At 41.3% G+C, this 22,329-nt stretch overlaps 1 protein-coding gene across 8 annotated transcripts in view; it reads left to right on the top strand.

The window, feature by feature from the left end:
- Positions 1-22,329, top strand: part of MEIS2 (Meis homeobox 2) — a 200,754-nt gene that overhangs the window by 1,593 nt on the left and 176,832 nt on the right. For 7 of the 8 annotated variants that reach the window (XM_067742421.1, XM_067742415.1, XM_067742417.1 and 4 more), the window contains exons 2-7: positions 48-280; positions 1,809-1,950; positions 2,656-2,706; positions 3,710-3,760; positions 4,537-4,686; positions 14,291-14,405. In XM_067742421.1, the coding sequence (XP_067598522.1) occupies positions 48-280; positions 1,809-1,950; positions 2,656-2,706; positions 3,710-3,760; positions 4,537-4,686; positions 14,291-14,405 (742 nt within the window). Of the gene's footprint in view, positions 1-47; positions 281-1,808; positions 1,951-2,655; positions 2,707-3,709; positions 3,761-4,536; positions 4,687-14,290; positions 14,406-22,329 lie in introns of those variants that run through there. The other variant, XM_067742437.1, reaches the window with a different exon arrangement.

Here is a 22,329-nt window from a genome sequence, read left to right as displayed (position 1 = left end):
TCTCTCTAACCTCCTGCGCCCCCCGCCCCTTTGCCGGGTTCTGACAGTACGATGAGCTGCCCCATTACGGCGGGATGGACGGAGTAGGGGTGCCTGCTTCCATGTACGGAGACCCTCACGCGCCGCGGCCGATCCCACCGGTTCACCACCTGAACCACGGGCCGCCGCTCCACGCCACGCAGCACTACGGCGCGCACGCCCCGCACCCCAATGTCATGCCGGCCAGCATGGGATCCGCTGTCAACGACGCCTTGAAGCGGGACAAGGACGCGATCTATGGGTAAACCAACCTGCAACCCCTCCTGACCCAGCGTACTGTGTGAGTGCGAGTGCGAGTGTGTGTGTGTGTGTGTGTGTGTGTCTCTGTGGGGGGGGGGATGAGGGGGTGGACGACCAAGTGGGGAGTTATTTCTCCTTAGGGTAGGGGGGCGGAAACCGCTGGCCTTAGGAAAGGACAGGGAAGGGGGCCTGCTCTTCTGCCCCTTGCGTGTAAGTCCTGGGGAAGATTTGGCTTCCTCCACCGCCACGGCCCCGTCACTCCGTACCCCAGAGCCGGGAGTGACTGATTCCTCCGAATCTGGCCAGGGCCTTCTCCCCAAGGACGGGATTCCTGGCCAAAGGACGCAGAGCTGGTCCTTCCAGGCCCCCTAACAGAGGCCCCGACGAAGGAGAAAGTTTCCTGCCGATGAGAAGCAACTTTTTTTTCCTTTTCTGTTTCCTACCGAGAGTCTGGGAGTCACTAAATGCAGTTGGAGCTGGGATCAGGGCTGCTTCTGTCGGCCAGGAAGTCCTAATCACCCTCTTCTTAATTCTCTGTAAATAAAGGGGGCAGACCTTGAAGTGCAGCGGGGTGGAAGGGGCTGCTGCTTGCACAGAGCAGCTCTTGGGGGGAGTAAGGGAGATGGCTGGAAATTATTTTAAATTCTGAGAGAACTCGGGGAGGGATGGGGGTGCACGGCCCCAACGTGTACCACTCGGGCCCTCCCAGCTGAGGGTAGGTGGGGAAGGCTGCGGGATGCCGAGGGGAGGGGACAGTGTCGGTAAACAGCAACTGCGCCTGAAGCCGGAGGCCGCAAGCATCCCGAGGTGTAGCTAAACCGCCCAGAGGAACACAAAGGACAGGCGCACACGCACACTTCCCAGTTTTAACACTCCATTTATTTATTTTCGCCAGCTGGAGAAATGTGGTCTTTGAAAGGAAGCTCTCGGCGTGTACCATTCCTATTATTTTGGTCCCCTCACCCGGGCTTTACTAGAAGTGGAGCAAACAAGTTTATAAGGCAAGGGGGTGGAGATGTTAGACTGAGGAAAATATCACTTCGGGGGTGTGTGTAGGTGAGCCTTGGGCCTCCTCTGGAATGCCCATTAAAACGTGGAGTTAAAGCAATTTTGGATTTCACGGAGTGTTCCTCTCTTGGGAGGTCAGGGCTGGGTCTCAGGGTTTGGTTGGGCGGCCTCTGTCGTGCGGGGAGTGGGTCTGGATCAACACCGGGCTCCGGACTGCCTGAGCCTATTGGCTGTTTTCATTACGTTCGAACCGAGGCTGTTTTTACTTGGCGGGCTAACTGGCCAGGGGCTTCTCCTACCAGATCTGAGGGAGTCCTGAGCTGAGGGAAAGGGCCAGGCCGTTTTTCCTTTCTGTTTCTGGCCCAGGCTCGGCTGGCTGAGGAAGGGTTGTAAAGTATGATGCGTGCCTGTGGTAGAAAGGAAGGAATCCGAACCCTCCAAACTTGTTGATTACAGTTCTTGCTCCTTCCCCTCTGCACCCCGTCTCCGTGTGTGTGTCTCTGCGTGGCGCTGCCCGTTAGGCACCCGTTGTTTCCTCTGTTAGCTCTGGTCTTTGAGAAGTGCGAGCTGGCGACCTGCACTCCCCGGGAACCCGGAGTGGCCGGCGGAGACGTCTGTTCCTCCGACTCCTTCAACGAGGACATCGCGGTCTTCGCCAAGCAGGTCCAACCTTCCTGACCCACTCACCCTCCTGCAGCCCCTCACTCCCCCTCCCCTTTCTTCAGAGCTTTACTTGAAAGAGAAGGAAGAGGCAGGGACACCCGATCTGTTCCTCCGGCCCCAGTCCTCGCTCCCCATCCTTGAGCCTGGAGGCAAATTGGAAGAAGAGATAAATATGGGTGTTTGTTTTTCCCCCCAGCCAGGAATACAGGGGCTCGACCCTCGAATTAAAGTTGACCTGCTCCTAATCTGGGGCTTGGCCTTTTCCCCCGCCTGCAGCTACTTGAACAAGAATTGGGGATAGGGGCTTTGAGGGCCCCGAGAGTGCCCAGGAGGGAAGGAAGCTGGGCGCCTTTCGGGGCTGTCGGCGCCGGCGCGGAGGTGAGGGAGGCTGCGAACCATAGCCCCGCGGATGGCAGGATAAGGGGGTACTTGGACCCAGAGAACGGCCCTGAGTTCTCGGCTACAGCTCAGAGGTTCCAGGTACCCCTAAATGGGGCCAGAACTAGGAGGCCCTGATTCTTTTTCAACCGACCCCATTGACTGAAGGCACTAGTTTGTTTCATGTATTTACCAAAGCCCCTCTCCTCGTCTCCGCCACTGCCCCTCCACCGTCCCCACTCACACACCACGGTTTAGTCGGTGACAGGGTTTCTCTTCTTTTAAATGGAGTGGTAATTCATGCTGACTTTTCCCTGCTTCCTATAGGTTCGCGCCGAAAAGCCACTTTTTTCCTCAAATCCAGAGCTGGACAATTTGGTAAGGCTCACTGTTTCTTGCCTTTCCCCAGCCTGGGCCCCTTTCCTTGCCCAGAAGCACACACTTTTCCCCGGAGCTCCGGGGAGTTCGAGCAGAGCCCTCTTTTGAAGCTCCAGAGCTACGGGGAGGAAGGGAAGAGCTTAGAGCCCCTGCCGGGGAGCTGGGAGTGAGGGGCGGGTTGGACGTCAGGGCGAGCAGAACCCAGGGAGGCAGCGAGCGGGGACGCGGCGCCGAGAGCGAGAGCGAGAGCAGGGGATGCGCCCCAGGTCTCGGCCCCGGGAGTGAGGCGGCGAGAAGTGAGTGATTTCCTCTGTTTGCCGGGGCAGGCGGCCGAGCCCCGGGCAGCTAACCCGAAGGAAGTCACCGCCTGCGCGGCGGAGGGCGGGCCGCGGAGGTGGGCGTGGGGGTGAGGGGCAGGCCAGCGCAGGCCACTTTTAGGTGCGATTCTTTTGCTAATTTGCACGATTTCAATATTAAAAGTACTTAAATCCGCTTTCAAAGGCCCTGCCTCACCATTCTTCTAGAGTATTTCCTTCTTCAGTAAGGACGGATTTCGCAGGGTGTGCTGTTCTAAAAAGCTTTCTCACTCCAAAGAAGCGACTTTTTTCTTCCTTCCTTCCTTCCTTCCTTTCTTTCTTCTTCTTCTTCTTTTTTTTTTTTTTATTTTGGCCTGAGGTCGAGAGAGGCGACGTTAAAGAGGACTGAGGCGGAGAAAGAAGGCCTATCCCTAGGAAAGCAGTGCTTGTAAATAGCTCAGTAAACGTGAGGGGTAAAGATATTAAATGCTTCGGCATAGGTTGAGTCAGATTCCTACCCCGTAGCCAATGAGGCAGAGATGATCAGTAATCACTTGGTTTTTCTGACGATTTCTTGATGTGTGGGCTTTGCCTGGCCACTTGCCTGGGTCTTCTCCCAGCCCCATTCCCTCACCATCCCCCACTAGAAACCTCCGAGTCACAGGCGTCACAGAGCCTTAACTCCGCACTCTAAACTTTTCTTCCAGATGATACAAGCAATACAAGTACTAAGGTTTCATCTTTTGGAGTTAGAAAAGGTAAGCAGGAAATGACACTCCCCACTTTGATTTGGTCACTTCCCTCTCCTGGTTGAGTTGGGATGTTTTTAAGAAACCTCCAGGCTGAGGGATTGAGAACCTGGAGAGATTCTGAGCAACTTGTTACCATGTACTTCCTCCACATTGCTTCTCGACCCAGGGCCTCAGAGGATGGGTGAATTAGGACAGCCCTGTCTTTTAAAGTAGCCGCCGCCCCCCTTTTCCCCAGGCGTTCAGGATTATTTTGAAATGCAGCAAACCATTTGTGTTACTGGACATTCAGCCTGCTTGCGTCTCTATTAGGCTCAGAGCGTGCATTAGGTGCTGGCAGAGGGAATCATCCTCGCTGGGTTGTCTTTACATTGCTCTGCAGCTCAATCACTTTCCCCTGGAAACATACAAAATTCCTAGCTTATTGAACCGCAAATGCTAATGTTGTTCCCAGTTCCCGCGTTCTAATGTTTTGATGTTATCATCAAATCGGATTTTCCCAGTCTGAACCCAGTTATTTCCAGTCCTGTTTCTGCTCCCTTCATTGTAACTTGTTGCTCAGGGAAGTCTCTGGAGAATAATATCTGCTGCAACAATTGCTCTATTGTTTCCTCGCCTTCAACTATTACACCCATTAATTAGAGTTAGTTTGGAAGACATAGCACTGTTGCTCTTTCCAAAGGTAACCTTGCAACCTGATATTTTTTCCCTTTAAAAATGAAACAAAACCATGACAACAACAACAACAATACAAGCTGAACCCTCCACCTTAACCCTCCTTCTAGGTCCACGAACTGTGTGATAACTTCTGCCACCGGTACATTAGCTGTTTGAAGGGGAAAATGCCCATAGACCTCGTCATTGATGAAAGAGATGGCAGCTCCAAGTCAGATCACGAAGAACTTTCAGGCTCCTCCACAAATCTCGCTGACCATGTAAGTCTGTGAGCCTTTGGCATTCTTTTAAGACCACTGGGCAAAGCATTTTTGAAAAATTTGTTGTAACCTCTAGCTCCACTGACTGAGTTTTCTTTTTAAATAATCTAGTCTCTCTGGGGGTCTTTTTCTCCCTTTCTCACTACTTCTGCCATACCTTTCATCTCCATTTCCCCTTTCTTGGACCCCCTCCTTATTTATGTTGAGAACCTAAAAAACCAGGGAGTCGATAGAGTGATTTGTGCTCTTAATGTGTAAAGTTTCCTGGATTTGGTGACTTGAGTGTCAGCAAATCGTCTGTTTGATATGGTGACCACTGCCTTTTCTGCTTTCTCAACTCTGTAATCATTGCAGCAGGGAGAAAGAGGCAAGAAAGCTAGCTGGACAGGATGGGGGAGAGAGAGGACTGAAGGAAAAGAGAATTGGGGAGCGAGGGCTGATTTCTCAGTCTCTTGCAGAGATGACAATTCTGAGAATTACTGGCAATCTTGCATTGCATTCGAAATAAAAGGAGTGAACACGTTATAGTTTTCTGAGCTTTTGTCGTATAGAAACTTACAGTCAGTATGTGGACTTATTGCCAAGTGCGTGAGGCATCTTCATAATAAAAGGCAGTAACCTTGATAAAACAAATATTAACAATGTATTATAGAAAGCCGAAGGGAATTCTGATTGAGTAACCATAGGTTAGTGGTTGAATTTTAACACAAACAGTTGGTGAATGAGGACGGAGAGTAGAGTAAGGAGGGACTGTGTGTGTCAGGCCAGGAACGGAGATTTCTTTCTATTCTCTCTGTTTTTAATCCTATTTTGGAACCGATCTAGTGAGTCTGATGCAAAAAAAAAAAAAAAAAAGCATATGTAGTGAGACTGAAAATTTGAAAAAGAAGCAAAGAGAAGAAAGATTGCAGCTGGTAGGAAAGGCAGGAGTGGCGAGGTTAAAGAGTGGGTGTGAACAGCAGTTTATTTATAGGAACCCAAGCCTGGGGGTGGGGGAGGCGGTGTCTATAGATTATAGTCGATTGAACTCACAACCTAAATGATATAGGCTATAGTCTCCTAACTTGGTGCCTGAAATATTAATTTAACACTCCGTGGAGTTAAATGGGCATCGAGGCTTGAAGGCAGTTTGTATCACCACCATCACCCCCCAGTCCTGGGTGTTAAGAGGAAAGAGTTGAGATGCCTTGAGAATAAGTTTCTCCCCCGCCTTCTCCAAAGGTTTTGAAAACGTACAGTCACAGATTTTGATTATTAGCCTTTGTGCTGTATGGAAAACCATACAGCCTAAGGACAAAAGTTAGAAAGAAAGAAAGGAAGGAGAAAAGAAAGAAAGAAAGAAGAAAAGAAAACCTCAGTCCTGAAGTCCAGTTCTGAGACAGAATAAATACTGTGACGTTGAAAGCTCCCATGCCTACCTTTCCTCTTGTCTTTTCCCGTCATGACGCAGGAAACGTTGGGAAGCTCTTTTGTATATTGAGTGTGTTCTCTGAAATCAAATGGGTGCGACAAGCAGCTATGGAAAGTTTATTTGCTGATATGTGGCTATATGATGTGTGGTTGTGGTCTGCAAGGCATGACACTCTGTTCAAAGTATTTGTTGTTGTTGTCATTTACTTGTTTATTTTCATTGCTTCCTGTTTCTGTATTCATATGCATTTTGCACTGTTGGGGGGAATGGGAAGAAATCTAGTTACATGGTTTTGTAGGATGAGAAGTTCACAGTTGTCTGCAACCAAAAGCTTTTCTTGTGCCATTTCTAGGGGTCTTGACTACTTGGTTTTCTAAAACAGTTTCTTGGCAATTGTTTTCTCAAGTGGATGTATGAACTAGAGCATGCTGATGTTTACTTGGAAGAGATAAGGTAAACTAGGCTGTCTATAGTATTGGCTGATAGACAATGCCAATTTATGGAACTATTGTAATATTAAATTACACTCAAGAAAGAAGTTGTACCTAGGAAGAGAGTGCTTTAATAATATAACAATCATCATCTTTGAATAAAAGAATCAACTGGAACATTTGTTGCTTCTCTTTGAAGCCCCCAATCAAGTATATATGACAACTGATTTATTCTGAACCCATGAGGTCTTCCCACCTCATTGGGCATCATAATTTAAAACCTTTTATTTCCTAGAGTCTGAACTATAACATTTTTACTTTAGCCCCCTGCTATTTGTTTTGAAAGGGAGCAATAATTTGTTCCACCAGCAAACCGAGTGGGAAAGGGCGAAGTTTGCCATGGACTTGAATTTTTTGCAGGAGGTGAGAGGAAATCTTGGAGAGTTTTTACATTTTTGATATTTCTGTACCATAGGTATATGGAATGTATTCATTCCCAAGCCTTGCCCCTACAAAGTGAATCCTCTTATGTTTCAGCGTCTCCTGCAAGCTTGCCCTCCTCCTTCAACCCCCCAGCCACAAAAAAAGTGAAAATACCTCAGACCCACTACCTGAAAAGTGGTAGAGTGGGACATTTTCAGCATGTAAATGTATATCCAATTTGAATCTCCAGGTTTACTTTTTCATTTGCTTTGATATGCATATTTAATACATGGCCCCAGGCTGGATCTCATTTGGTGCACGCTAGTGCAGGGGTGATGATGAGCCACTTCAGAAGGACCAAGACAGCATGTTGTTTTCTCTGTTTTATCTGTTGGCCCACTATTCTGATCTACTGGCTTCCTCGTGGTTTTATTTGCACATGAAATGCTGAGAGCATTTCAATTTATTGGCTATGAATAATGACAGCTAAAAAAGAAGTGTAGTTTAATTTGTTGTGTGCCAAGGTTTCTCTTCTGGAGGTGACAGTTTCTGACAGCTGTTTGACACCCCCAAAACACATACACCTCTATCCTTATTAAGTGATATCAAGCTACTTTGTGTGAGTGTGTGTGTGTGTGTGTGTGTGTGTGTGTGTGTTTAAGGAATGAGCGGGCAGGGAGAGAGAGAGTGAAAGAGAGAAAAGAAAGAACAAGTGTGTGATTCTGCGTAGTGGAAAGCAGAGAGAGAAGCGTCAGGAGCAAACTATTAGGTACCAAAAGAGCTTTTGATTTTTTTATTAAAATTTTTTAAAATAGAAATATGTAAAAGTAATTGATATAAATATCTTGAAAGCAAGTATTTTTGACTGACTTTTAAGAATGAGTTTTACATACTATTGCTTATTAAATGAGGCTGTTGTCTTGCTGATTTCACATTCCATAATTTTATATAAATAATCTGATGTAACATAGATGCATTAAAAGAAGACAGCGCTAATGCCTTACCTTCCATACGTTAAATTCAGTGAAGATACTGAATTTGTTCATTTCTTATTGACACCTACATGATGGGCATACTGATAAAAGGACGTTTGGAATTAAATAGAAAATAAAATTTGCAACACTGGCTACTATTTTGTCATGTTTAGTAGATTCATAGTGAATGCTTGCTAATATTTTTAATATTATAAAGTCTTTTATCTTATACCCTTAGTATAACATAAGAGTAATTTTTATAGGTAGGAAACATCTATTACAGTATTCTTTGGGATATTAGGGAGAAAAAATATGATGGTGAAAGGAAGTAGAACTCTATTTTCCAGCTGCAGTTCATGTTAAGTTTCCCAGACGTTCAAATTTATTATGTTTAAAATAAACATGTCAAGTAACCAATTCTTGAAAAAAAGTTTCAACTTGAAAACTGTTGTGGCATGATCATGCTTTTCCTAGTCTGTACTATTTCTGAATAATAGGTGATATCCACATTTTCTACTTTACGTAATTTTAGATCGGGTCTTTAGCTCTAGTGCAGACAAATGATGTATTTTATTTGTCTGCACTGTAATATCTTTATACATATAAAGATATTACATATCTTTAGATCATGTTTTTCAAATACGTTCTCTGACCTAAGCTCCATTCACCTGAAGTGCATACGGTAATATTGTTATTCCTAATTAATGTACATAAGGAACTACATTTTATTTATTTATTTATTTTGGATGAATTAAGTATAGGGAAGAAAATACAATTGTATCTACTAACAGTTAATGGCAGGTGCCTGAAAATTGAGTGGCTCTGATAACCTGACTAATAAAAGAAAAATTATTTTAATTTCTACGTTGAAAGCTGTATTTTAAATGAAAATATTCTCTTGTTTTCTTTTGCATCTCTGAATATGTCAAATTTATTTGTCTGTACAGTTTTAAAAAATGGGTTAAGTCAAAGGGAAGAATCCCTAGAACCTTGCTTCTGACAAAATTCAGGCAAGTGTCTGAAAAATCAGCCGGGAGTGGGCAGTGAGGAGACAGATAGGTTTAAGTGATTGGTCTATAGAATACCAAGGGGTAATATTGGGATTTGACTAACATTAATAATATGAATGATTTATTTTATCAGATAGTTTCTTACGTTCTGGTGTAAGATCAGACCTCACGGTGTGTTATCCAAGGTCTCGGGGGACCTGTTCCAGGAAAGTTCTACCTCTGAGTTCTGTCTACCAACTCAAGGAGACCTGGCTGGGGGCATGGGCTTTCTGTCGCTGTTGTGTAGTTTCTGGTGGTTGATGGCTTTTCTGTCAATTTCCCATCAAGAATAATTGTGTTATTGAAATCATGTAGGTTGTGCAGTTGGAGTCTGCTTTCAGAGAAACTGTGATGAGATGAAATTAAACAAAGGTGCAGTTGACAACCACAGACATTCACTATCAGATTAAAACTTTGATATATTAAAAATTCATTTTCCCATTTTTTTTCAGGCTAAACGTCCTATACAGTATCCCAACACAATTCAAAATTATAGGAGACATTTTATAACGTGATAACACACCAACAATAAATTTCTGTCTTCTCTAAAAGTTGCTCCATTAGATGGAGGAGGAATCATTTGCAAAGAGTACCTGCCACTTCCGTGAGAGTTGCCCACATATTAATTCCCAAAGCCTAATAGAGGGTGGAAGCGGGGAGATGAGGGAAAGACCCCGGCTCTATTTACATTTTTAAAGAGTGAGTCCGTGTTCTGAAAGCACACACGGTTCTGAGTTCTTATGTCAACTTTAGAATAACAAAGTTGAAATTCCACCATTTTTTTCAAACTGTACAACTAACGTTTTTAACTTTTATAGGCTTGACTACCTCATGATAGGAGTCTTCCTCTTCTTTTTAAAAATAATTTTTGCACAATGTTAATTAGGAGTAAAACATCTTAAAGTCATAGGAAACCTGTAAGTTACATGAATTATGTGTACTGATACAAGCATATCGTGCCTTTATTGTGTGACTATCTCGAGTCAAACTAGTTTTACATGCTCCGTTTGCTGATTAAAGTATGTTTATATGTGTTTATTCTTACTTTCTACCTACAAGTACATATTCTGAATTACTTTACAGTATTTTCCAAGTTCGTAGGTTTTTTCTGGCTTGGTGTTATGTATCGTGTTTTAGTTGTGTAGGTTCCAGAAAATCAAATGCTTTAAGTATTTTTTAATAATAGAAATAAGAAGTGGATGTGACCTTAGGGATTATTTTGTCTGACTTCTTAATTTTAAAGAGAGAAAGGAAACAAGTCCCAGGGAAATGAAGTTCATCACCTGAGGTCACATGACAGTTGGAGGTGGCACCCTTGAGTCTTAATTCCAATTTAAGGCTCTTTCTCCTATACCATATCCATTGCATCATCTTTTCATTTGGGGTCTAAGACGAGTTTCAGATTATTTTAGGTAAACTTGTGTGTAGTATAGCTTCTTTTTTTACTCCTAGAAGCTTAATACATTTTACTTTCCCATTCGGTTTTGTATTTATTTAGAAATGCTTACACATTTTACTCCACTGTCTTTTTGTAGTGGAAGAACCATGAGCTGTGTGGAATCATTTCAACTATCCCGCCAATTCAATGGGACTTGTTAAGTATTGTCCTATAGGCAGCCCCCCCCCCCCCGAGAAATACCATAATGGTGTAAAACGTTATAATTTCCACCATATCTGCAACCTCAACAAAAGAGGCACGGGGAGGATTTGCTTTCTATGCCCAGAGACACCTATCCTCTCTATGCTCTTTCCTAGATTTAGCAAAATTCAATGATGGTGCTAAATCAATTTTTTTTTAACTTTCAAGGGAGAAAACACTGGCAGAATTGTGTTTTCTAGGGAAAGCTGTGTGTAAATGAGAAACAGAGGAGAGCAGCAGAGTGATCTCCTGTGGCCCCGCTACTACAAGCTCTCCCCATCTTGTCTCCTGCTTTTATATTAATTACAACTTGCATTATCAGCTGTGAGTCTGTAACCCAGCAAATAGAAAATACTGCCCCTGGAGACCTAGCTTCTTGTATCTATTTTCCATCTTCTTCTATTGTGCTCCACTCAGTATTCACTGCTTTCCTCCTGCTAACACCGCTCTTTAACGCAATTACATAAGAGCAAGGACAGTACCATATTTGACTCCTAATTATTAAAGCCTCTGGGAATAGAAGCATGTTTCCTTCTTGCCCTCGGATGTCTTCATGATACTTTTGGCTGAAGAACAGGACATATATTGTGGAATGCATCTACCTAACTACTCACCCACACACGTGCCCACAGAAAGCATTTCTCTTTATTTTTCTACGTACGTCATGTGTTTTACATGCTTTCATATGCCACTTTGGTTTCAAGATTCACTAAACTTCTGCATATAATTTGGCAGAAAGCCAGGCAGTTATTCTTGAAAGATGTAAACTTGGAAACTATCTAGGGAGGGAGAAGAAGAAAGGAGTTGTGATACAAACAAATATTTCAGTCTGAGAACAAACCAGTGTTGTGGGTAAAGGACTATATTGTATCTATCCATGTTGCTTCTAAAGTTTTTTTATGGAGGAGGTAGCAGTTTTTTATTGGCCAGATTATCAATATGTGTCTTTGATCAAGTCACCAGGGTGTAGCTGAATACAGAAAACTTTGGGGTAATTCTTCAACTTGAAACCTCAAAGGCATTCAGCTGTTTTTCCTACTTTCAAGTTAGATGAATATCCTGGTACTAGCTTGTGTCAGTCTCTCAACCTAGATCATAAACCTTGAGACACTCTATGGAAATAAACATCTTGTGACACTTTTGTAGGACAGCATCTTTGAGGATATGAGGGAGATAAAGCGGAAGAGACGGGGGCATGGTGGGTTAGATAGTGAACTTGAGCAAATTTCAGGACTGGGCTGAAAACCCAAGACCCAACTCGTTTGGAGGAACCGGCTGCTCTAGAAGTAATATTTGCTTACGTGGCCTATTTCTCACCCCTTTGGTTTAGAGACCACCTCCTCCAGAAAACCAGGGAAGGAAATCAACTGAATTATAAACTAGTGAGGCCTGACTTTAAAACTCAGTACAGGTTTGACTGATGGGGACAGACCAGTGCTTTCCATTGCAGGAAGTCCTTCTGAGTGATCCCTTAAAATCATTCTAGCACCCAAACAGAAAAACTCGCTGGACCTTCATGTGAACGATTATATAATAGCTATTAGATGACATTTGCCTTAAAACATAGTTGAGGTGTTAGTGGTTAATTAGTGTAATTTTCATGAGGGGTAAGGAGCTTTTATAGCAGCCAGCTTAATAAAAAGCCTGCAGTGCATAAAATTTACATCACTTGCTGTGTGCACTGAAAAGTTTAGCTTAGGTGACTGTGTTGCCTTTTCTAAAAGAAGGTTCTAGCCAGTGTTGTTGCAGGACTAAACTCACACCATGCTATTCTTTGTTTGTTTGTTTCTTCCTTCATTCCTTCCTTCCTTTCTTTCTTTCCTTCTTTCTTTCTTTCTTTCTTTTCTTCTAGCTCTTTATCTGATTACCATCGGCAAACAGCTGACGCGAAGAGGTTGCAAATCTTGAAGAGTCCCGGTATTCTGTTTGCTTTTAGCTTGAAACTATTGGAGGGGTTTCTAATTTAGATAAAAAGAGACATCACAGGCACAACTTTGTCTTCGTACAGGCAGCAGAGAATCTTGGTTTTCATTTTATTCTGCTCTTTGTTCCCTAATCTACTTTCGAAAACGTATCTTTACGTTAGAGATCTATACCTGTGCCATATTCACAGTCACAAAATTTCTGCTTAAGGTTTTGCCTCTGAATCAATGGTTTGCATGATAGCAGGGTAGCAGCATTATTTGATAGAGGTGTCATTAATCTCTAGAGCTTTGGGTCATTTCACCATCTATCAAAAATGCTAAATATTAATTTACAGTGGTTTGAAGCAGGTCTGTAGAGGCAAACATGTTTTTTGTTGTTCTTCTTCCAAATGAGACTCGCTCCCTATTTTGTCTCACCATGGTTTCTTGATTTCATTTTGGTGAAGTTTTATGTTCTATTTGTACATTATAGGGTTGAGGTTGAGAAAAATGATAGACTGATTTTTTTCTGGATAAACTATATATGATGACAACACGGCAAGGTTGTTTTCAGATGGTCAAGATGTTAACATGTTGCCTACAGGCATGTGAGTCTGAGTCCTTAGTCACCAATTCTTGTAAGAAGAAATAGTGTACTTTGAGAGATTGATGGGGCTTTTTAGATTATTTTGCCCCCAAAGTATTGCCCCGCACCCCAGAACAAATTTGCTTGCTAGTAGCTCTGTGTGCTTAGTTAAAGTCATTGCATACAGGTGACAAGTGTACAGCTCTGTCCTTAAGGCTGGTCTGTTTCATGTGCTGTTCCTACTCTCCATTTCTGCCAGAGGAAATTCCATCTCTTGCCTGCCTTCATGTGGTGCTGATAAAGTCCTTCCTGTACATTAGAATTCCTGTTTTCCTTTAAGCAACAGCAGGGTATTGGGAATGATCAGGAAAGGGGAGGAGGAACAGGAGAAGAATACACTCAGCAAAGTAGCGTGAGCTATAACTCCCGGCTTACCTTACGTGTCCCTTAAAACAAGCAGTTCTTCCAGGAAAAAGCACTGCTCTGTGACTTTAAGCCTTCCATGCAGCTCAAAAGGAAGTCCTTTCCATCTTATTAGATGGGTTACAGTTCATAGTTGTTTCATTTTCTGATTGTTGTTTGTGCAAATTAAAGCAGAAGGTATTGATTCAGTGATTAATATTATTGTCTCTGTTGGTTGTATAATAAGTTGACGATAATTTTGAGAGTCAGTAGGGCAGTGTATTTGATGTGAAGCGCTGTCCCATACATTCTACAGTCTGTGAATTTTTTAAGGGAGTCATAGAGTTTTGTAGATGTTAATGTTCTGAAGTATTTGGTATCCAAGAGCACTGGGACCTATTTCTTGGAAGAGTGTGCCCTAATTAAGATAGCAGGCTTTTAGAGTTTTAAGGAGGTTTTCTTTTCCTAACTTTAAAAATTCACTTTATTGAGGTATAATTTGTATAATAAAATGCATCTGGTGTATAAGCATCTATTTCAGTTGGTTGTAGCAAATGTGTACACTGATGTAACCATCACTTCATCATGATTTTAGAGCATCTTTTCTTTCTTTTGGTACCTATTGCTGAAAAGACAACATACTGTGACATGGCATCTATATGTGCCTAATTCCCCAAATATTAATATGTACGTATTTTTTGTCTCTCTCTGCACCTTTCCTCTTGATTCCTCATTTATGGCTGAAATGGTAACTGTGGGAAAATTCCTTGGCCTCCTGACATCAGAATCCTGCATCTTGGCGAGACCACGATGATGCAACTTCCACCCACTCAGCAGGCACCCCAGGGCCCTCCAGTGGGGGCCATGCATCCCAGAGTGGAGACAACAGCAGTGAACAAGGTAAAAGGTCAAGCATTCTCCCTGTGCAAAGTGGGCATGACTAAAATAACTTCAGTATTTTATGATATTGGTACATCTGCCTCCCTGTAAACAGGAGAGTGGCAGGTTAGGGAGTGTCATCAGCTGCTATTTAGGGAGACAATATTTCCTTTCCTTAACTTACATTACTTACAAAAAAAAAAAGGCCAAAGTGAGATGTCTAATCTTTAAGCAGGCATTACAATAACAATCGATTAGTTCTGCCAATTCTTTTACAAATTTGGTTATCTGCACTTTACTCCTGTGTGTAAGTAAATAGAATGACAGACCTACTTTGCTGCTATGATGCAGTAGTTGGAATTATACTATAAATGGGATATTTTATTCGTAACATCAACTATGAGGGTTTTCTATAATCAGGCAATGTTGCCTCTGAAGCACACATGATGCAAAAATCTGTTCTTTTTAGCCCCAAAGTACTGTGTGAATTTTATATGGAATCGTGTTTTGGGAAGGTGGATTTTGAAATTCTTAGATTATTTGTCCCCATTTCCATTCAGCTGACGTGGTGACTTTTGTCAACAAATCCTAAAAATTAGAATAATCAGAAGGCAAGGGGGACGTCAACTACAGGTGACAAGGAAGCCTAGAGTAATTTAGAATAAATTTGACCATTGAAGACTCACCTATCACACAGAGAGCAATTATATATTGGTAGGGATGACTCTTCTGTGGCTAAAATAATAATTTAAAAGAAGATGCATTATTGAATGTGGGCCAGGAAAGTGTATAGATTTTACTTTTTAATATTTTACATTAGATGGTGTCTGATCTCCTAGGTCTATTTCATCTCTATTATGACTGTGTTTATGGCCACAATATTCAAGCATTAGACAGTCTTCCAAGTGGAGGACAGTTTTAACAGCTTGAGCTGTAGTCATATATGCCATTTAGAAAAGGGTGGTTGATGTAGGGCGAGGGCCTTTACTACTCCAAGTTCCTGGCCATGGATTTTGGATTCCTAGTATTCTAGAAGAGTCTAGAAAAGTGTCCCTTCTAGGATGCCATTAACTTATGAATGGGTCCAACTTAGAATCTAGGTTTAACAAGTTGCAGCTAACACAGAAATGAATACTGTCAGATGGTAAATTGTGGAAGAACTTGTGAACTGTATCTGTTTAGGCTTTCTATACCGTTTTTATTAGACCACTTAGACAGTATGTAAGAAAACTAAACTATAAGGCATTCTGAAGATGAAATGTATATACATTCAGTAGATCTGCAACGCAGTGGCTTCACTGTGTTTCCATGTCATGGAGAAGGACTTCTTGGTGTGGTTAAATCTGAAAAGCTTTCTAAGACTCCGCCCTTCCCCTCCACCCCAAATTACTGTGCCACAAAGGAGGGAATGTATTGATTAATAAAAGCAAATTACCCTAAACATGGTACGAGAGAGGGGGAAAGGAGAAGCAGACTTAATGGTCTAATGAGGCTATCTTCCAAAGACTGTTGTGTGTGAGGCTCGCTTTGACCTTTCACTTTGCTCAGGAGCCTGGCGCTTCATTTTTCACATTCTTGCAATTACGTTAACGCTTCAAGCATTTCTGACTCAAAGTCAGCTAGCAACACCAGGCATAACTCGACACTGAGTTTTTCTCCTCTCTGTAGATTCATTAACAGGTCACCAAGGTCCCAACTGAAATTTAAAACTGACTGGTTCAGTTGGCTTGGTTGAGTTATGGCCAGCAAGGTAGCAGGAGAGGACCAGAGAGAAGGGAAGGCAGAGAAGGACGACCCTGAGGTTTGGGGCACAGGACGGCTGCGGCCACGGCCAGGGCATAGAGTTTTATCATTTTGTTTAGTTTTGCTGGCTTATTATTTTTGCTTTTGTTTTTGGTCGGGAAAGAGAAAAACTCTGAGACCAATACACTGGGTAAAAACCATAACACACAAACCTCTGTGTTGTGGGTAGCTGCACCCACTGATGCCATGTTGAAGGATTTGATCTCTGTAGGATTTTGTTCCTTTAATCATATCTCCATGGGATTAAAGAATGGACATGGTAGCTTATGTATTTTGAGTACGAGGAAGTCAGTCATTTTACTGTATTAAAGTGTGAGGGACAAAAAAAGTTATGATCCCTAGAAAATGAAGACTCTCTTGGCATGGAGAATTTCCTACCTGGCTGACCACATCAGTGACTCCAAAACACATGTTGAAGGGTATTCTATATATGTTTTCAAGGTATTTTGTCCCACCAAATTGTCCAGAGTAGCTTTCTGTGGGAAAGATTAATTATCTGCTTCAGGGCAAAGTCAACAGAGATATTGACTGAAATCACATATGCTTATCCTAGGTTAAATCTTAGGGTCGATGTATAATGGAAAACCTACGAAGGAAATTTATGTTCTTCGTATTAAATATATTAAAGTGTTTCATTGGAAATCAAGCATTTTAGTTTAGAAAAGAGTTTTCTTGCTTATTCAGAATTTATTAGCACAACAGGCATATGGAAAACTGTAAAATGATTCAGTTTCAAAACAAATTATGATAAACAGAAAAAATAGGGATGAATTGTACTAAAGACAATGTTTTCATACACATTTTAAATTAAACTTTAATAGCCATATGCTGTAAAACAATATATGCATTTATGTTGCTTTATAATTTGGGGAATATTTCTACTAAAATGAATCATACACATCTTTACTTTGGAACTTAAAAATATCTCATTATTTTATGACTTGATAGGGAAAGAGCTACAGTTACACAGGTGAAAGGTCATCTTTTCCTTCTCCATGTTTGTGCAGCAAACCAAAAGGAGGGGGAAAAATCAAATTTTAAAAATATTCTAAGAAACAAACTTGATAAAATGTGAAACCTGACCTTACTATCTTTTCCACACAGCACATGCCTAGCAGTAAACTACATAAATAGGAACCAGACTAATTCACTCTGATTTCTTTGGCTAAAAGCAGCTAAAGGAAGGGAGTTTATCTTGTTAGTCACATGAAAATGAAGAAAAAAGTCTGGTTTTTCAGGGATAAAATTAGGGTGCAGACTGGGACTCTGGGGAAGTAACTGGTCCTCTTTGTGTCTGGCTTCCCATCAGTAAAATTGGGCTTGATAATAAGGCTTGGGGTCCCTAATTCTGTACCTGATGAGTCAAAAGCTGCTTTGTATTTCATTGTGGGTTTTGCCAGAGTAAAGACTAGGAAGCAGCCCCCTTGTTCACAGAGCACTTCGAGAGCCTTAGATGAAAGGCACAATATATGTACAAAGTATTATTATTATTGATGGGTTTGTGTAACTCCCATTAACGCTGATGGGAGTTACGCATGTGAATTGGCAAGAGAATAGACCTCTCAGTGTTTAGAGCACATGAAATTTACATTTTTTCCAGTGCTGTAATTGAGATGTTGACAAATTGGAGGATATTGATGAGCCTTTGTTTTAAGTATTTCGTGCCAAGTTTGTTTTATTTTTTCCGGGTTTGAACAATGGTGTGGGTTCAGCAGCAGTGAATAAAAAGGGTAGAGTAAAGATAACTTTGTATTTCAATATTTTGATGTGCCAGTATGAAATAAATTGTCTTAGGCAAATAGAATATGCTGTTTTAATCATTAGCTAGGCATGAAAGAAAAATTGATGTTGACATCTTTGCTGTAAAATTGTTGTAATGGGGCCTTCCTTACAATTCATTTTTGTAAAATTCATTTTGTACATTCTGCAGCAATTGAACAATCCCTGCACTGTGAATAGGCAGGATTCCCAGAAATACCGAGACAGTTGGCCCAGTAACTGCTGAGCTCACACTGCACACCACACGCACGTTAACCATACTGTTGCCAGACCCAGTTTAACCTACATCCATTAGCATTCGAGCATCTATACGTCTCTCATCTTTCAGGACACAGGGCTGTACAAGCCAGCATAGTTCTCCTCAACTCTGCCACCTACCAAACTTCTCTGTTGATGTCTCTTTCTATCATCCAGGCAATGAGACTAGAATTCCATAGCTAGATATTTATTTATTACACAGCTCTTCAGAAATCATGGTGTTGAAATCTAAAAATACCCACCGTAGATTTAGTGTGTTTATAGGTAAGCAAGAGTCTAAGATAGGATTACACTGTTGAGTTATTATATAATGCATGAAATAGTATCTTCTCCACCAAAATATTCCAGTTCTATATTTAAAGGAGGAGAGGGAAAAAACCTCAAACCCACTTACATGGGTCCTGAATATGTTCTACTGGGATTTCTTATTCAGTCTAGGAAAACTCTGTCAATGGAATGTTTTCATAGTGGCGGCAATCTCTTTAAAATAACCCTAAATACAATATGACAGATGCCATCTGGCATAATCTTTTGCTAGTTGCTTTTAACTTTTATTTTTCCTAGAACTAAGTTCATCCAAAACTGGTCACTTACTGCTATGATAAATATGGTGACATTTCTTTTCCTTCCTGTCCTCCTAATTGTATCAGAAGATTCACTGAGAATGTAACTGAGAATCGAACATTGCCACAGAAGAAGCTGTTGTATTATAGAATATTTATGTTGCATTTTCATTCTCTTTTGGCTCCCCAAATAAAGTAAAAAAGAATACTATCCTTTAATCATCAGCAAACATGCAAATAATTTCTGTTGATTTTCTTAGGACTTTTTAGAATAGCAACCGTTAGAAATAAAATTAAACTCTTCTAATAAATAAATGCTCTAGGAGCATGTAATGGTGCCCATAAATACTTAAAGCTTTCTATAATTGCTGTTAATTTTGAGTAATTTCTTCCTATATGTATCAATTTACTTGAAAAACCCGGAGTTGTGATTTCTAGATTTTTTTTTAACTTAGTCATGTAAAGGGATGTCTCCTGATGCCAGTTAGAGTTTAATTTAGAGTAGTAATTAAACTTGAATACTGCCTCATAAACAAAAGATAAACAATAAACCAGCCACGTTCCCTGCTGTTTCATAGCTTTCTTTCCCAGATGTTTTAGCCTGATAATTTTTACACAGTGAACTACCGAACATGGAGTTGTGGACAGAGGTTGAGAAAGAGTTTTCTTTTTTGTTTTTTTTGGTTTGGTAATCTTTTTTTTCCCTCCAAAAGTCAAAATGCAGAGGATTTTCCACTATTTAGATTTTTTAAAAATTCTGATAAATACTTAATGCAGATGTGCTTTAAAGATAACTCTAGTTCGTTTCCTTAGGTGTGTTCTCTTTTTTTCCTTTAAAATGAATCTTGTCATGAATGTCTTTTACACTTAGTAATGTAAAGAAGAACATATTTTTGCTTAAGTAAAATCTTGATAGCAAGTCAGAGAAAGGAAAGGTTGACAATGGAAAATTTTTTTCCCCCTTTTCCTCCACTTTTCATCCCTATTCATCCCCCGCCCCCCCCATGACCAGTGTCACTTTGTGTCTGTACTCTTCCTTGGGCTACAAGGGTTCTCTGTCCAGTTCTGGACCAGTCCACTGTCAGCCATGATCTTTCTAATTGTCAGGTACTAGTCGGTGTTCAATGCAGAAGCCATGTTATTTTCACTGGGTGGGGTAATTACTGAAAGCTGAGAATAGCTGCACTAAAGACAGAGGGATACTTTCATGATCCCATTAGCATAAGAGTGGGTAAATTATTCATGCCAAGTGAGGATTCTATGGGGAAAAGTATAGTTAATGCACATAGTTTTTAAATGTATCCCTTTCTGCTCTGAGACTAAATTCTTGTTGGAATCTGTTCTCAGACATTTACGGGAAAGCTCTGGTGGCGTGTTAGATGCAGTTCATCTCTTTCTGTTTGCAGCACTCTCAATAGAGACCATCTGGCAAAGATCCAAAAGGTGATTAAACAAAATGATCAGCTCTTGTTGCTGTGTTACATGTCCAATACTCCGGATTAAAAAACATGACCCACGACAGTCAAGCTAACGTCATGCCGTTTCCCCTTCCCCCTCCCCTTTCCGTTTAAGAATTCAGATGGTCCACAAATGTGTGTGCCATCTTTGTGTCCTTATGGCCCATAATCATGAACAGGTTGTGCAAATGGCTCTTTCTGTAGCACTGTCTGTTCCAGCAGCATAGAAGCATTTCATATTAATTGGGTCAGTCTAATATTCATATTGACATGGGGAAAAATTACTAAAATTTATTCTTATAACAGACAATGAATATGTGTGCTTTCTGCCATGAGGGAAGTGAAATCTGACAACTGGCTTGTGCAACTGATTAATTTTTCTTGAAACTGGAGAAAATCAGAGCATGAGAAACTGTCATTCTCTGAAAACAGTGCACAACCCTTTGTAACTAAACAAAATGGATTGGGTGGGGGGCTTTCTGGGAGCTTGTGGAAATGAGCTCTGGTTTTAACGCCACAATCAGGGATGAATTTACAGTGCCATTCAGAGGCATCCTCCCTCCCCATAAACAAGCTGATAATCACAGGGAAGCTGACTTCCAATTAGCTTTTCCTTCCCTTACACGGATCAGGGTGTTTATATGTCCTCCTTAAGCTTTAATATGTCACTCCTGAGTTGGTACATCTCATGTCACGTTCAAAAGTTTGGAAATAAAATGTTTTATTATGAGGAAATCCTGCTGATAAGCAAGGTAATTTTCAACCAATCATTTCACGATTGAGTTAAGGTAAAAATGCCAAGATCTGTGACTAGCGGACAGATGTATCTTATCTTTGGGGGTTTGCACCAAATGCCAAGTAGAAATATAAATTGAACAAACCCCAGGCATTGTGAGGAAATGATTGAAGAAATATTGAGATGAAATCTTGGAATGAACTCTGTATGTATTTTTATAACAATGCAGTGAATTGCTTACATGTCACGTTTGCATAAACCTGAACTCTGATTTTATTAAGGGGCAGTTTCATGTAGGTTAGTTAAGGCATTCAGAACATGAGACCATTACTAGGTTAATCAGAGATTATGCCTGACCGTTTAATATTGTGGAAATTGTGGATATTATAGGATGAATTTGAGTGCACATGTCCAGAAAAGATAAAGAATAAAGCAGAAAGAAAAAAATTCTTTAGAACCACTTTAAAACATCCTCAGACCTGTCAGCTCCCCTTTCTAAGGGAGGGTAAGGCAGTGGGTTAGAAATACAGCCGGGCACAGTACTCAGGGAGGGGAAGTGAGGATCCCCTGGAGTCAGTGCAGTGTGGCAGATGAAAGGGACTTGCATAGCCTTGGGGGTCTTAAGGCTATTATAGGGCAACTCATGCTCTGTTATCATGCTGATTTTTCAATTGATTTTCGGCTGAACAGTACTTGTTGAAGCCCTCCAGAGCATCAGACACAGCCTTATGGTGCTATACATTGTAATACACGTGTTCTATTTTTTCCCTTCATTGTCTTGTCTTTACTTCGGAAGAATAGTCTATAATGACGCCATGTTATTTTTCTCCCTTTTCTCTGTCTTTCTTATTTCTACCCTCAGAAAGTTCCTTGAAATTCTTATTGTTTTAAATTTAGGAACGGGGGTGGTGGGGTAGTGGGAGAATAACTTTTTCTTCATCTTCCTATTTGACATTTGCTTTTAATTTGGCCTTTAAAAATATTTTGATGTCACAGCAGACAATAATATAAACCATTTTTATCTACCAAATTTATCCCTCAGTAGTCGTGAGCTATTCACTCCCTTTCTAACGATCAGCAAGAAAACAACTATGGGATTTCACTGAAATCTGATTTCTCGTTAAAATGAAAGTAAACCATTTTACTATCCCTTCTATACAGCAATAAGGTCCCTTGGCTTGCTGGAAAGCCAGGTCTTGAAAAGGGAAATAATGGAGCGAGATCTAAAGGAAGTGTGTCCCTCTCCTTCTGTCTAGGGAATTCTTACTGAGGAAAATCTAATTCTAGTGTCATCTCCTCCAGGAAGCCTTCCTGATTTGCCCGGGGCATAAGCCAGTGTTCTCTTCTCT

This window comes from Pseudorca crassidens, chromosome 1 (genome assembly GCF_039906515.1).
Source record: "Pseudorca crassidens isolate mPseCra1 chromosome 1, mPseCra1.hap1, whole genome shotgun sequence".
Taxonomy (NCBI): Eukaryota; Metazoa; Chordata; class Mammalia; order Artiodactyla; family Delphinidae; genus Pseudorca; species Pseudorca crassidens.
The sequence above is the reverse complement of the archived record's forward strand: the minus strand, read 5'-3'. Positions and strand labels throughout refer to the sequence as shown.